The following is a 17,521-nucleotide window of genomic DNA, read 5'->3' as shown; positions in this document are numbered from 1 at the left end:
TCGACAGAACGTCACTACGAGGTTATTACGCTTTAATTACGAATGCAGAAAACGAATGATCATAGATATACCCCTCAGCCGCTTCTGTCCCAAGATCTTCGCAAAATATGTGATTGAATTGCCTTATCGCGTCTACAACAGCCGGCCTTGTATTTCTGAACCCCCGCCCAGAGCGCGTCAGCTTGACAGCTGATCAACCCGTGACAGCAACACCGATCCGGCGTCTACATCCGCAGATAGGCTCCCTCTCTGCCCTGGACTCTGGACCAGGACTGAACTACACTATATTTCGTAGAATTCTTTAGGTAGTTGTTTCAACGTTAACCTCTGGGGGACCATCTTCTATTGAGAAACACGGGAAAATGTGTTTTCGGTCTTGAGGACACGTCGCGATGGCGAATGGTCTGAAGATGACATTAACACGGATTTGCAGATATCTGCAAGACCCGCAGCATGTAGCGAGGTTCCAGCAGCTGTGCGGGGTGGAGGGCAGGTTCCCCGGACTGAACCAGACAGGAGCGGGAGAAGGTGCGTGGCCCCACGGTGCCTGTCGGCAGCTTTACCGGGGCTCAATAGAAGAGGATGTCGGTCGGAAGCAAAAAAGCACAGCTGCAAAACGAAGGCAACAGAATGCCTGTTCGATCGGTGTGCAGAACGAGGCGTTTATGTGCAGAGAAGGGGAAGCAGAACAGATAGATTTGGGGAAAAACATGAGAACCGGCCACAAGTTGACCGGCCTGCCGTCTGAGGAAGATGTTGACAGGCAGACCGGCGGTTCGGTGGAGAGGGCCAGACCCCTGCGAAAGAACTCGCTGACCGGAGACGCGGGCCAGGAGTTTATCATAAACAACAAGTTTCTATTCTGTCTTTTCTCGTTCGGAACCGAGCTGGGAAACGAACTGTTCTTTATCGTTTTCTTCCCCTTCCTCATATGGAACGTGGACGCGTTTGTGAGCAGACGTCTGATTGTGGTGTGGATCTGGAATCTGTTCTTCGGCCAATCGACCAAAGACCTCGTCCGCTGGACGCGACCCGCGTCGCCGCCGGTGGTGAAGGTGGAGATGTTTTACAACTCGGAGTACAGCATGCCATCGACGCACGCCATGTCCGGGACAGCCATACCTTTCTGTCTGTTTCTACTCACTTATGGACGCTGGCAGGTATGCAAAACAATGCAATAAATCAATTATATTCAAATAACTAAGCAGGCCACCTACTTTATAATGCACAGTCTCCTATGTTATGCGGTATCAATGCCTCACGTGTGTGTGTGTGTGTGTGTGTGTGTGTGTGTGTGTGTGTGTGTGTGTGTGTGTGTGTGTGTGTGTGTGTGTGTGTGTGTGTGTGTGTGTGTGTGTGTGTGTGTGTGTGTGTGTGAGAGAGGGGGGGGGGGGGGGAGAGGAAGAGAGGTATCCTTATTGAGTAGCTTGGAACACTTCTTTAAACTGCGTAGCATGAGTGCCAAGTTAAGCCCCTTTCAGACAAAGCTCTGTAAATTAGTGGTTAAAATGTAAATTAGTGGTCACACCGAAAATGCAGACCACTGTCATCTGTGGCCTCAGGCAGTAGCCTATGTTGTCGGGAACGGTCAGTAAAATTTACCAAATGTCAAGAGATGGACATGAATGTTATTGTGTTAATCCCTTTTAATACATCCCAGGCCTGAACCCGTTAGACTGTACAATGCTAGCAGAGAGATAGAGATGGAGACAGACAGTTCTTAGCTCCTTTATCCACACACACTTTATTTTACATGCTGCTGCTGACATGGTAAATGGATTACACTTAAATAGTACTTTTATCCAAAGCCCTTTACAATGAAGGCCTCGCATTCACACACACATTCACACACCAATGGCGGCAGCTGCCATGCAAGGTGCTAGCCTGCTCATTGGGAGCAATTTGGGGTTCAGTGTCTTGCCCAAGGACACTTCAACACGTGGATAGGAGGAGCCGGGATTCGAACCGCCGACCCTACAGTCAATGGACGACCCGCTTTACCTCCTAAGCCACAGACGCCCCATGACATGTTCATATCATGCTGTTTGTGACGGATAAAATGTTTTCTAAAGTTTGACAGTTGGTCAGCTGTCCGATGAAGTTGTTAGCATAAAGAGTTCCATTCTGCCACCTCGTGAGGTGCTGTCTTAAAGGTGCAGTACGCGGTTTGTGATTTCCTGTTGGACCGTAGGAACACTTTTGAAAGATTTTGAAAAATGCTAAATTGCGCCTTTGTGCTAGCAAAGTTTTAAACTGCAATGGAAAAGTAAGTGACTCATACACTTACATATCATAGTCTAAATTCAAATGCTCAACTTTTTATGTGCATATTTAGGTCAACAACCTCAAATCATCACTATGAATTCTGTGAAGTGTCACAAGTGCCCTACAGTACTGTTTCCTGTTGTGTCATTGTTCTGTTTCCTGTCCCAGTACTGTTTCCTGTATGGTCATTGTTCTGTTTCCTGTTCCAGTACTCCTTCCTGTTTGGCCTGAGTGTGGCGTTCTGCTGGAGTCTGCTGGTCTGCATCAGTAGAATCTACATGGGCATGCACTCTATCCTGGTGAGTGAGTAGAATCTACATACCCTCTAACCTGTGAGTCAGTAGAATCTACATGCACTCTAACCTGTGAGTCAGTAGAATCTACATGCACTCTAACCTGTGAGTCAGTAGAATCTACATGCACTCTATCCTGTGAGTCAGTAGAATCTACATGCACTCTAACCTGTGAGTCAGTAGAATCTACATGCACTCTAACCTGTGAGTCAGTAGAATCTACATGCACTCTAACCTGTGAGTCGGTAGAATCTACATGCACTCTATCCTGTGAGTCGGTAGAATCTACATGCATTCTATCCTGTGAGTCAGTAGAATCTACATGCACTCTATGCTGTGAGTCAGTAGAATCTACATGCATTCTATCCTGTGAGTCAGTAGAATCTACATGCACTCTATGCTGTGAGTCAGTAGAATCTACATGCATTCTATCCTGTGAGTCAGTAGAATCTACATGGACTCCATCCTGAGTTAGTGGTACTTCAGCACAACCTTTCTTCTGGAATATGATGGAAACATGGGGTAGTTGACTATTTTGGACCTTAGCCCCTATTTGTGGTCTGGCCACCATGAACCTGATACATAGAGACCATAATTTCACTGATCGTTCTAGTATTGAGCTAGCTGCAGTTTTTCTACAGGCTCTCAATGGGCTACAATGGAAGTCAATGGGACATCAGTGGGGCATACATAAATGAAAAATTATGATAAATATGCTTTTCTGAGATGGGAAGCACAGGGTGTAATCTTGCTAGTCTCAGTATGCTCTCCTGTCAAATGTACCGCTATTGTTACATGCGTGGCATGACCTGCCCCTAGTCCTCCATCAGAGCGGCAAAAACAAGCGCAGGGGAATGCTTATGTCATGCCATGCCAAACATGTAAACATATCCAGAGCTAATTTCAGAGTTGTCGAAAACTAAAAAAGCCCACTCCACTGCTATTCAACAACTGTACTGATGACATGCATGATGTTTAATTTTGCCATGGAAGGTATTTGCTCATACAAGGCTCGCTGGCCTTGGTGTGGGTTTTTCCTGCAGAGGCAGTGGTACAGTAGTTGAACTTCAATAATCCCCACAGGAACTACCAACTGCTTATCAATGAAAACCTGATTTGAGATGTGCGACATGCCTCATGGGAGGAGGTAGCGACCTGTTCTAGTTCATTATGTGGAGGTACGACAGTGGAGTGATCCTTTTAGAGATTGCAGATAAGTCGTCAGAAAGGTTCTAATGGGTGTATAACTGGGTAAAGCACAATATGCATTTTCACATTCTTTAAAGCTGTAATATATTTTTTTTTTCACATTTTGTCAAAACTAATTAAAACCTGAAATCAGATTGTTTCATTGAGCCATATCATCCTAATAGCGTCCTACTTCAGTGACTCACCCCTACCAGTCGCCACGTCTTGTTATTCCAGTATTTCTGCTTGTTTTCAAATTACAACCCGTAACTTTGCTCCGCACCCGGGCCTTAAACATACTTAATACGTACTTTTGTTTGTAAACAAGTATCTTACTGCCATCTAGCGGTAGGAAATTGCTTATTGACGCATTAAAATAAAATCAATCAATCAGCCAATCAATTAATTAATTAATCTAACCTTCCTTCCTGTAGTACTCTTTGTTGTCCACATTTGTACCAGAGGCAGGTTCTTGGTGGGCGTGTGGGGAAATCATCTCTTTCATTCCCTTAAAACTCTTCTTGCTTTTAAGGTTTACAAAACCTTGGACGTGGGGGGTTCGTTCTCCCCTTGCTCCTGGCCCACGATGGTGTACTCAGGCTCACCAGCCCCGAGTCTGTGTACTGTAGTTATCCAGAGTGAAGCGGGTCGGGCGACTTCCTCTTGCTGTGAGCTTTGTTCTTCTTGTAAGAACTGTTATTAGCCCGTTTCTTGTTATCACTGTTATTAACCCGTTACTTGGCTTATTCGGGTGCCATGATAGAGAGAGTGATGCCTGATAAAAATTTAACTTGAGCCTAAACACTTGCACCTTTATTGTTTTTGGAGTGCTGCTATCATCACCAACCTTTTTTCTACAAGTATTAGACTGTAGCTGAGCACCCACAGTCAAGGAGGCAACTAGAGGACGCACACCTGCTCTACATATTCACACAAAACCGCTGGTGTCAACTTGACATAAGGACACTAATTATTGCTGGACCATGTTGCTTATCTGTCCTGAACTGTCCTTGAATGCATGCTTTATCTACAACTAAAGCCTGATAAGATGCTCAATAAAAATGATGAACTATATTAAACCATGATTTGAACCATTTTTGTGCGTGGCTGGAAGCCACTGCACCTACAGTAGTATAGTGTTTGTCAGGTAATCACTCCCTCCCTCCCGACAATGTTGGCCTGCATCTCTTTGTTGGCAACACAAGAGGCAGTAGTCCCAGCACACCTCAATCAATCAACCCGGGAGACCGGGGTTTAAGACCCGGTGGGGATTACTTTATGGGACTATACCCCAAAACTCCACACATTCATCCTTTCACTCCAACCTTTTTATCCCTTACCTAAATTCCACAAGTAGAGTAGTGGTCAGAGCATTGGACTCCCACGCGGGACATTCTCAGAGATTACCGTCTACTTACTTCACCACCTAAAGGGAAGTGCAGTAATGACTTTTGTCCAGAAACAGAAGTTGAACCAATTGCAGCAAAATGGCTAACATTACAGGAATCATCAGTGTAACTGCTTTAGTCACTGACCGCTACCATTAATGTTATGGAAGCTGCTGCTAGTTGTTGTGAGCTCATGATCTAACTGGCTATCCTGCTCTTATTGTGCTGGATTAGCATTGGAACTGATGTGTCCAGGCGAGAAGACCTATCCTAATTTATCAGACATTATTTCATGTCATTTCAATTCACAGCTATTTCAGTGGCATGTCTGTCCATCCTTCTCTCTATCTATCTATCTATCTACAGTATCTATTCTATCTATTCTATGTATTTATTCTATCTAATATCAGTGATTAAATCAGTGATCCATACAACCAACTCTGTGGGGCTGCACATGTATAGAAAGCATTACTCACAACACCAGGCAGGACAGGCAGCAGCACAATGACAGGGTTTCAAACATAAAACAAGCAAACAATTAAAAAGACAAACTTTATTGTCCAATAAATGTGTGTAATGTCGAGGCCACTGGGGCAACTCTGTCTCTTGATGACACCTCTTCACACATCCTGGTCCAGACTGCCAGAGCACAGTTCATCAGCACTGTAGCCAGGGTCCTTCAACATGTTATCTTCAGTTTATCTGAAGGGAACTGTGGAACGAACCGTCGGCCTTTACAGCCACTGACCCAAAACTATTTAGAAGCTAATAAACTGCAACAACTGCTAAAGGTGCATCATCGTTGTCGTTTCCGAAAACTAGGTTTGGACACAGCTGACAGCCATTCGGCTAACATGACCTAGCTAGCATAGCTATTACCGAATGGCTTATGCCAGCTGTGTGGTGGCACAACACATCATCATGGTGGCTAGCGAGTAGAGCAGCAGGTTCTGCTGGATTTTCCTCTGGCTGCAACATCATTGAACGCGAGAATCATCCAGCTAGTATGCAATCTAAATGTATACCCCTTATGAGCAATACAAAGAACCTTGACGAACGCTAGCTAGCTAGCAAGCGAGCAGTATAGGCTGTCATGAGCTACAATTAAAATATGCACAACGGTGTTACAGAGGGACGTGCTAACACCTGCGCGACGCTATAACAGAAGAGAACCTCCAGGACGGTGGGCACAGGCCACCGCAAGAGTGTCTGCCTGCAGGCCTACCTTCTCAAGACAGTGTGTTGCTACACCACTCTCAGGACACACCATCGCCACGCCCACACCACTCTCAGAACACACCACCGCCACGCTCAGGACAGTGTAGGAGCGAACTGCTCCAATAGATGGCGGTAGGTTGCTCAACGACTTGGATCCAAGCCGCCGTTGAAGAAGAAGAAGTATACGAAGAAGAAGACGACGACGATTTATATGTAATACCATATAATCCAGACTAAGAAAATGTAATTTTTCCTAATACAATCACTGTTTATCTGATTTGTTTGTCATAAATCCAAAATTATTTTGTTTTACATGTATAGAAAGATAAGATAATTTGCGCAAATCAATTTGACTCCTCATTCTAAAGAGCCATCATTCGGAAAAAAAGGGCATGCTTGAATGTGTGATATTTATTCTATCTAGACCTAAGGCTAATAATACATACAGCGAAAACATCTGAGCGGGGTTTTCAGCTGACTGATTGCCAATATTCACATGTGCATTCATCAGAGTGTGGTGTCTTCTTCTACTAAAATCCTACTGAGTTATTAGATGTTACAAGTTGCTTTATGGAGAGAGGTAGTAGTTGCTGCCCTCTGGTGGTCAGTATATATACTAGCTAGGGATAGCCTGCTAGCTAAGTTGATTGGCTAGGCTTTCAAAGATAATAATAATAATAGATCGGTTTTATATAGCGCTTTTCTAGGTACTCAAAGGTGCTTTACATAAGAACACACACAAAACCAACATGTTTGTTAGATGTTAGACAGCTAATATTAGCACCGAGTGTTGTGTTTTTGCTGACTGGAGCACTAGCTAGCTAAATTAAGATAGCTAGCTAATGTTAGCTATTGCTAACATTCACTGTCTCTTTGCAGTTGCCAAAAACTGACTATCGCCGTGAGAAAAACAGCCTTATAGTCAGATATAATTAGCTAGCCAGACGGCCAGGTTAGGTAACTGTTAGATACGATAACGTTAGCTATGCGTAGCTACTCTCGCGTATTGAACCCCATCAAATTCAACAAACGTTACCTCACACATAAACTTCTGCCTGACTAGAACTAAACTTTCATTGAAATAATTGGTTGTTCACGTCGAGCTATCTAGTATAATATTAGCTGAGTAACGCCACTAGGATTTCAATTTAATACAACGCAGTAATGTTAGCATGTGGCAATGTATGATGGTGGCTGCAGAGAGACAAATGGTAGCCAAACTTTTGGCCATCATGGACAACGTCCCTCATGGACAACCACCAACATGACTTCCTGGTCAAGCAGAGGAGCACCTTCAGCCAGAGTATGATTTTGCCACAGTGCTCAACAGAGCGCTTCCAGAGGTCCTTAGTACCAGCTGCAATCAGACTGTTCAACTCATCCCTCCATCTGCCTGGACAAATGGATGAGTCAGCTTGGTGGGGACTGAGGCTCTTGGATTGGATACTACCTACCAACTGACTGAGGCTCGAAATGGAGCAATACTTCACATGAATCTTCCATGGTAAATGGTAAATGGACTGCACTTACTGTACATAGTACTTTTATCCAAAGTGCTTGACAATGAAGGCCACTCATTCACGACAGCAGGTGCCATGCAAGGTGCTAGCCTGTTCATTGGGAGCAATTTGGGGTTCAGTGTCTTGCCCCAAGCACACTTCAACAGGTAGTCAGGAGGAGCCGGGATTCGAACCGCCGACCCTACGATCTTTGGACGACCGGCTCTACCTCCTGAGCCGCCCCACATTTTTGTTTGCACAGCCTACACACCCCTAGGAGTCGCTCCCCTTGTTAAACACAAGTTATTCTGTAGCATGATCGTACAGTTCAGTTATATGTCAATGTATTATTTTACTTAAATCTATTGCACTTGTTTCTTGATGTCCTTTGATGTCCCTTGAATGTGGCTGCATGGTGTAACAGTGCAATTTCCCCTCTGTGATTAATAAAGTACCTACCTACAGTACCTAGCTAGGATGTCTCCAGTGTGCAATGTGTGTAATCTCCATAAGTTAAGTAGGGATAAATTAATTTCCTGAAAATAGCTTGTGGGACTGTCATTGTTCAGTGTTCAAAATGGGTCCCAACTGTGTTTGTTTTACAGGAAGGCTTGGATTTCTGTGGCACTGTTGTTGCAAAAAAAGTGTATTTTACTATTAACATGATCTCTCTGCTCCTGTTCCAGGAGGTGATTACAGGTGTCCTGTACAGCCTGCTGATCCTGGCCGTCTTCCAACCAGCTCTGGACCAGATCGACAGCTTCTATGTAACGAGCTGCCATGCGCCGCTGGTCATCGTGACCCTGCATGTGAGCCTGGGTCTTCTGGCCTTTTCTCTGGACTCCTGGAGCACCTCGCGGGGCGACACGGCGCAGGCCCTGGGCACTGGGGCTGGGGCTGCTCTAGGCTCCCACGTCAACCACCAGCTGGGGCTGCTGACTGATCCACCCCTGGCAGCGTTGCCCCTGGACCTCCCTCCCCTCAGCGCCGCCCTGCTGGGCCGCGTAGCACTGCGCCTCCTGATCGGAGTCTCCTCCATCCTCACTGTCCGGGCAGCCATGAAAGCCGTTACTATTCCTTTGGCCTGCCGCGTGTTCGGGCTGCCCACCGGTGACGTCAGGCGGGCGCGGCAACACATGCAGGTGGAGCTGCCGTACCGCTACGTCGTCTACGGCTCCGTGGGCTTCAGCTGCGTCTGTCTGGTGCCCCTCCTCTTCAGCTACCTGGGCCTCTCCTGACAGCCTCTCCCAGTACACACACACACACACACACACTAACAACTAACAACTTAAAGGTGCAGTATGCAGCTTGTGATTTCCTGTTAGAATTTTTGAAAGATTTCTGAAAGATTTTTAATAATGCAAAGGACAAAATCCCTGCCCCTCCCTTCAGACCTCCCTCCAAAGCCCCTCCTCCAGACTGGGGGAAAACAAATGACACTCGCTAGGCAGGCAGGTAGATTGACAGGCAGGTAAGCCATCCAATCATTTCAGTTGGTAACTCAAAATGATTGGATGCACTTATTACAGTCCTATGACTTCCACAGATTATGGATTTGTATCATTTTAGTGTCGGAGCATTTGATTTATTGATTGCTGTTGGGATGTAATGAGAATTGCAAAAAATATAACAAAAAGTGCTTTTGAGCCAAACTGCATACCGCACCTTTAAATATCCAGTAGGTACCACATCACTCACTCGGCACACACACACACACACACACACACACACACACACACACTGACAGCTTCAAGACCCAGTAGCTACCCACGTGGTCCAAGGCTGCATGTCTTGACCAACACAACTGATGACTCAAAATTCCACACTTCATTTTTATGCCTACTCAGTTCTATACCAGTCATCAGGTGTCTGTATAATTACAATTAAATACTATTTTATGGGATGAAATGGCTCATATGTTCACTCTGATCAGTATCCCATCCTATTTTGATAAAAAAAAATCCACGGTAGGCCAGTAAAAAATGCATTACAGTAATTGAGCCATCTTGAAATAAAGGCATGAATCAGTTTTTCAGCATCTTTTTGATTTATAAATGGTCATTAGCTAAGTAACTCAAAATAATCCCATTTTTATTAAATCAGTAACTGTAATCTGATTACTGAGAATTAAAATGTAATCCCTTACATTCCAAGCCACTGGGAAAAGTAATCTGATTAGCCTACAGTAATCTGTTACTTTGTAATCAGTTACTCCCAACTCTGGTAATTTAGCATGCACAGGAGAGTGGTCTAAACACAGCGGGCAGCGAGATTTTCACGTCACAAAAAACAACAAGAAATAGACAGAATTACTGGTCTCACTTCCTTTAGAATACCGAATTACTGGTCTCAGTGTTTCTTCCTCTAGAACAAATGTATATCATTTCATCACAGGAATAGGCTAGAAGCCCTTGATTCCACTTCATGGTCAACATCCGCAGAAAGTAGATTCCCATGTTCAGTGGTGCTTGTCTTTAATCCCCTTAACCCCCTGAAGAGCCCCTCCCTCATATCCTGTCCCACTTGTGTAGTGCTTTCCACAGTAGCCTACTGTAATACCATGTACTAATGATGCGTTCCTTTTGTATCAGAGCTCCAGATTTTGCACCTGGGACGATGTCACATCCCAGTTGAATGCGTTCCAGAAACAAAACGCAAAAACCCCACTTTGGCCCATCTTTGTAGTTCTAGCCATTGTTAGCACAACAAACTATGCTATTTTGCGCATACGAACTTCGTAGGAACATTGTCTACTGATAGACGTTGGACTTTAGGCTACTGTGTGTACGACTGATACAAATAATACAGAAGTCTTATTACGGCGTTCATTTGTCGTTGATGCACAGAGTATCCATCTTGATTCTGATGTTGAAGACCTCAGGATAGATTTTTTATCCCACATGAAAGCAGGAAATCCTGAGTGTAGGTGACGTATTGACGACTGACATCGAACCCAGATCCCAACGTTTCCGATACAACAGGAACGCATTACATAGCAGCTACTATTTTACTACTGTGTTGCTACTACCGGCATTACTATGTACTAGGAATGAATGCTACTTAATATCAAGTGTTACTGACCGTTTAAATTCTAAATTACAAATATGCCTCTTGCATGAGCTCCATGTGGATGGAGGAGGCAGAGCAATGCTGTATACAGTATGAAGAGTATATACAGAGTACTACTGTATATGAAGAGAGTACTACTGTATATGTCAACAGGTTCATTGTATGAGGAGTAGATAAGCGCAAGAAAGAATGTGGGAAAACAGGACAAGATATTTGAGATCATATCTGCTATCTACACATGCAGGGATTCTTAAAATTGAGGACAGTTTTTCCTATACTGTATTGTTTAGGCTGACTCTAGACCTTTGTACATTTGTATACCTTACCAGACATAAGGAATGAGAGATGGAGACAGACAGGCAGGCAGATGGACAGGCAGACAGACAGACCGGCAGGGAGACAGACTAGATAAGACAGGCAGACAGACCGGACGGACAGACGGACAGGTGTTATTACAGTCCAGGTGGAGCTGGAGGAAGCATTCTATTCTACAGTCAAAGGACACATGTGGGATTGGTTAGCAGGTATTCTGGAATCAGGCACCACAAAACATGGGCAGGTGGGTGGAGCCAGCGCATTAGCCTGCCTTTCAAATCCAGCTGCATTTGAACATTATTTCATCGGGAGCATATAGTCGGGACTAAATTAAAAACTAATTTAGGTAATACACTTTGTCATTTGTGCAATAAAAACCTCAGTGAAGTGAGAGTTAATGTGGAAGAAAGTCCAAGTAAATGGCACATTGTGTGCCAGATATGCTACCAACCACTCACTAGAGTGCAGGACTCGTTAGCAATACTAGAAAAGTGGAAATCCGCAGTGAGCGACCAATCAGAGGCTTAATCAGCCTCTGCACAGCCCACTATCTGTGTGGGCCAATCAGCATCCTATTGAAAATCCAACAGGAGCTCATTGGTGCCCACGAATATCAGATTGTTCCCAGAAGTTCTTGTGGCAGCGAGGGCTTCTGGGTAATCAGACTGGCGAGGTGACCTCAGCAGGACTGAGGCAGAGCAGAAATGATGACATCATGACTAACAACTGCAGATTCACACAAAAGTACAACTTAAAGGGCCTCTGAGAGCCACGTCTCAGTGCAACTCCATGGCTCCAACATCAAGGTTTAACAACTCAATGAATTTGTTAGCATACCACTTTTCTAACATGTTTTTTCTACTGTGTTTGGGTGGGTTTGAAACGGGGAGGTTGACAAGGAGGGGACAACATAGGGATGATAGACATTGCGATAGATGGTGCCCACATCACCACGGGACCTGCACAGAATACTCCAGTTAAACACACTAACTGTATATACAGTAATAGAAACTTGTTAACAACTACTACCATGTTTTAAATTACTGCCTTTTCTCTGCATAATCAGTATCAGTCGATATATGTACTGTAAATAAATATATTTTCAAGATTGTTGGTTCATTGTGTAATTTCATTAATATCATTGCATTTACAGTGTTTTAATAATACACTTTAAAACGCAACCAACTGGTAGGTCCTACTACTCCAGTGGAGCAACATTTTCACTTCCGTGTTTCATGAACAGTGAGTCAGTCCGTGTTTCATTAACAGTGAGTCAGCCTGTGTTTCATGAACAGTGAGTCAGTCCGTGTTTCATGAACAGTGAGTCAGTCCGTGTTTCATGAACAGTGAGTCAGTCCGTGTTTCATGAACAGTGAGTCAGTCTGTGTTTCATGAACAGTGAGTCAGTCCGTGTTTCATGAACAGTGAGTCAGTCCGTGTTTCATGAACAGTGAGTCAGTCCGTGTTTCATGAACAGTGAGTCAGTCCGTGTTTCATGAACAGTGAGTCAGTCCGTGTTTCATGAACAGTGAGTCAGTCCGTGTTTCATGAACAGTGAGTCAGTCCGTGTTTCATGAACAGTGAGTCAGCCCGTGTTTCATGGACAGTGAGTCAGTCCGTGTTTCATGAACAGTGAGTCAGTCCGTGTTTCATGAACAGTGAGTCAGTCCGCCGAATGTTGAAAGGAATTGTATTCATGAGTGGGTTGAACATTGACACAACAAGCAAATATGCACCAGATACAGGTAACATGCACTATAAAATACTCACCTGAGCCCTTCTCACAGTAAAAGCAAGTAAAGGCACTGCTGCGATTCAAACCCAAGATGTCCTGTTTACTATACAAGTGAATTGACCAGGTAAGCCACAGCGTCCAGGGACTCTTCTTCCACCAGCACTTTCTTCTGCCTGCTCCTGACCACTTGATGGACAGAACTGAACAAGAAGTGATTATCATGAGGAGTGTTCACACTGTCTCAACTGCCCTTCACATGAGGAGTGTTCACACCGTCTCAACTGCCCTTCACATGAGGAGTGTTCACACTGTCTCAACTGTCCTTCACATGAGGAGTGTTCACACTGTCTCAACTGTCCTTCACATGAGGAGTGTTCACACCGTCTCAACTGTCCTTCATAATGAGGAGTGTTAATGTAATATACTGCCCTCCCAACATTACATTTTGAGTGAACTATGCCTTTAAAAAGAAGACAACCTTTAGAAATCAGCAAGACAGTTTTCTTTATTTACATTCACTAACCTAGGAAGCTACATGACAGTCTTATATACGTTTCTCCAAACTTATTTTTTATTACAAAATATAAATGGCAAAAAAAAACTTTATTTACTGCCATTTGATTATGATTCGACAAACTGTCAACAACAAAAAATAAACATTTCTTTTTTGGGGTTATCATTTTCTCTCATTAAAGGTATAAGCATGCTAGGACAGTACAGGTATAGTGCACTTGCTTTGCTGGGGAGAGGAGGAGGAGGGGGGAGAGACTGATGTTGGTTTCAGGGTGGAGGATAGATTCACTCTGTCAGATCAGAATGGAGATTTCTTGTTGTGGCGTCAGAATGTCCACTGGCACTGTCACCCTAACTGGGACAATGTGAAAGGCTGTCCAGCCTATCACACACATCTAGAGCTGTGTGTATCCAACAACATGGAAATATTGGTTAAAACGATAAACTTTGGCAAAACACTATAATGGGGTGTGTGTGTGGGGGGGGGCAACTGGAGAAAGGTTAGTTGGGATAGAGTAGCACTTGTCTGGATACATTTGGCACTAACATTTTGCACTCCGGCTAGGACTGTTACCATCCAACACATGCTGCTGGTTAAAATATAACAGATTCTATTTCTCTCCGCAGATCAGTCTGGATATCCAACCGTTTTAACTGAATCCACTCGAACCGAGATTGGTCCGTGCCAATCACAACAGTTTATCTAATATGGGGCGGTTTTAATAACATGACAGAACAGAGGGGCGCCGCAGAGTAATTTTCGCTGATTGGTTGTAGGTTTATCCAATTGTGTCCAGAGGCATTTTGATCTACGCCCGTTGGTAACGCCCCTTGGGAATCGGAAAGCAACTGTGAGTTTCCAGACCCTTCGCATTTTTGCAAATTGGGTCTGACTAGTTTTTGGTAGTGTTTATAGGCCTAGTACAAATCACTCGAATTAATGACATCCACTGGCAGCAGACACTCTCTCCCAAGTCTAATTTTATGTGTGCCACACATCCATGCACTTGTGTGTGTGTGTGTGTGTGTGTGTGTGTGTGTGTGTGTGTGTGTGTGTGTGTGTGAGTGTGTGTGCGTGTTTGTGTGCGTGTGTGTGTGTGTGTTGGGGGGGGGGGCATCATGGTAGTCCGTTCATTTCTAAACATTAGCCTAATTTGGGCATGTATGGAGCTCCTTTTATGCACAGGTAGTGTGAGGAGTCATCCTGTAGGGAGACTAAACGCTTCATTTATTTAAAAGAGTAAAACTAGCCTAGTTCTTGGGTCTGAGAGTGCTAGGGACTTTGATTATTTTCAGTGAGATATATTTTCAGTCTTCGCCCCTCATAATGAGCTTTGCTGCGTCATTTTCCAACTTCATCTAGATATTTGCGGTTCAACTCCGCCTGCTCTTTCTGGCTCTCGATCCTCGCCATCTCGATCATGTTTCTGAGCAGGTGGAAGGTCAGGTCTATGGAGAGAGGAGGATCGTCGCTCCTTTTGCTCAGCTCCACCAGCTCCTCCAGCTCCTCCAGGCGGTTCCCGTCCTCCGGTCGCCGTTCCTCCCGCAGCAGCGAGCTCCGCGCGCGGTGGCCGCCACCTCCGGAGCCCAGCGGCGTCATGACGCCCTCGAACAGAAACGGGGGGACAAAGAGCTCTTCCTGCAACCGGGGGCTCCTCTGCAAGTTCCTCAGTATCTTTTCTGCTAATAGGTAGGATGAGACTGCATTGTCACCCGCCCTCAGCAGCACCTCGTCCAGCCGGCTCTTGTCGTCGCCCCGGTCCCGCGGTCGGCAGCCGGCGGGGGGGATGTGGGAGGTCAGGAGGACCGTGGCGAGGAGCAGGACCAGGGCTGCGGGCATAGCGGGGAAGACAGATACCACGGTGCCCTGGTAAGAGGAAAATAAACGGGGAAATTACAGACTGAATGTGAATAATCCGCATTTACACAGCTGGTCTTGATGCACAGATCTGATTTTTAGTTTATGGCTGATTTTTTAACCACCTTACATCTACTTTTAAAAGTGACCCAGGGTTTTGCTACAGAAACGAAGGTAGCCTAAACCGTAATAATAGCCTATCTTAATTCAAGCTATTGCTTTCAGGAACATCTTTGAAGGTCTGCAAAAACATTATTAACTTAGCTTAATTGAACAATTTGCATTTTGACTGCATGATAATGGATTCTATGAAGCCTTACCTTGTAAAACTTGACAAGCTTGAAAGTTAGAGATAGATCCAGTGGAATATAAAACGGTCACTGCATGGACAACGGCAAAACGGTTTGTCGACCAGTGTGTAGGACTATCTTTATCAGTGGTCGTTAGATGCGTTGGTAAGGACCGTAGTTTCTTTTATTTATTCATTTCATATTTAATATCTATGTAGCCTATGCTAGCCATTATTGACAATGCCCCCCCCCCCCCATGGATGTCTGAGTTATAAATAAAGATTTGAACGAATTAAATGTCCGTAAAATCGTATCCCCTATACACTTTTTTAATGTAGGCCAAGCTACTGTCTCTTGTAGTCTAGGGTACAATTATGTTCTTAAATTCCAATCTGAGAAAAGTTATGAGCAGCGTCAACCTCAATCATATGGTGCGACTTCGAAAACGAATGATGAGTAGCCTAGGCCTAAACAGTGGGCTATCAGCACAGCTGTAGGCTACTTGGCCATTATAGCGCACGCGTCCCGCATTTGCAATGACGTGTGAATCGCAATGCTCTCTCCTTTGATGACACTCACCTTGGCAGATGTCTGATTCATATCTGATTTATTTCCACATATGATTGAGGCCTGAAACGGATCTGAGCATATCCGATTCCATGTGTTTTTTTCCTGCTTACACGTGCATATCTACATGTGAGCAAAAAATCGGAATTGGGTCACTTCAACCAGGCAGTGTGCGGCCTTAATTGTAGTTCACACTCTACATCAAGCCGAACAATTAAATAAGGCCTGGGCTATCTGCTGCTTAGGCTTCGCTGAATCAGTTTATATAGCCTAGGCAAGTCAATAAAAACCTGATTTTAGGATGGCAAATCATTTGACAATTATGCATAAAGGCACCAAAACATGCCTATAATGGGTATGTGGAGAGAATACATGCCTACACAGCGGGAACAAACGGAATGGGCTACTTAAAAAAGAAAAGAAAAAAAAAGCCTAATCCATCGTTAGTAAAAGCATAAACAAATAGTGTTCTGTAATATAACCAATATGATATTGTAAAGTCCACATCAGGCAAGCCCTGTTAAGATGACACATTATTTGTAACGCGCCCCCCTTAAACCACCTACATCTTCATAATCTGACCCAAATTCACAAAGAAGTAAGAAAAGTAAATGTACCACTTACTCTGTTGTCTCTGAGGTTTCTGCGGGTTATAGAAGTGTGGTGGAGCCAGGGTCTGTTGGAGAGAGACGCGCCTCTCTGGACGGTTATATAGATCTCACTAGGCTCCGTTGACGTCAGTTCAAGTCCACAAACCGCCTGTGAATTAGGCGTCTCTGTTTGAACTAAAGACGAGTGTGTGAGAGGCTTCCGATCTGCCGGATAGGACAGGCAGGGCATGCTGCCTTTAGAATAGCTGCGACCCTGGGTTGGTTTACTTTTAATCTGTAAAATCACCCCAATTAAGACAGCAACGCCAATTGCTTCACCTAGTCTACATTAGAAGTCTTGGCTGACCTGTGATTTCAGGACAACTAAAGGACAGAACGCATAAGACTGTTCACTTGCAAAGAAACATTTGTTACTTCCAAATGGGCTAGAACAGCCTGAGTGAGTGTGTTCTGCTGATACACGTGTAGAAAAGCGGTGTGTGTGTGTGTGTGTGTGTGTGTGTGTGTCGTCGTGATGCCTTCATGCATGGTTTCACATCGTAGGGAACGGGAGCAGCAGCGCGCGACGGGGACACGTGCGGCTGAGCGGAGAACTGTCCATGGTCCTGAACCAGCCACCCGCTGCGGGCTCTGTCAAGATAACATAAGATACCATATTAAAGGAGAATGCTCGTTTTTGACAACCTGGACCTTATTTACAGCATATTATAAG

The 17,521-nt window shown here is 44.6% G+C and overlaps 1 protein-coding gene across 1 annotated transcript; it reads left to right on the top strand.

The window, feature by feature from the left end:
- Positions 1-265: 265 nt before the first annotated feature.
- On the top strand, positions 266-12,252 carry LOC311322142 (sphingosine-1-phosphate phosphatase 1-like). Its single transcript, XM_084454177.1, has 3 exons — positions 266-1,160; positions 2,475-2,564; positions 8,538-12,252. Exons 1-3 carry the CDS (start codon positions 393-395, stop codon positions 9,087-9,089), a joined length of 1,410 nt encoding a protein of 469 aa, XP_084310303.1. The 5' UTR covers positions 266-392; the 3' UTR covers positions 9,090-12,252.
- The last annotated feature ends 5,269 nt before the right edge of the window (positions 12,253-17,521 follow it).

Source organism: Borostomias antarcticus (genome assembly GCF_949987555.1).
Source record: "Borostomias antarcticus genome assembly, chromosome: 19".
NCBI lineage: Eukaryota > Metazoa > Chordata > Actinopteri > Stomiiformes > Stomiidae > Borostomias > Borostomias antarcticus.
This window is presented reverse-complemented; position numbering and strand designations above follow the sequence as displayed.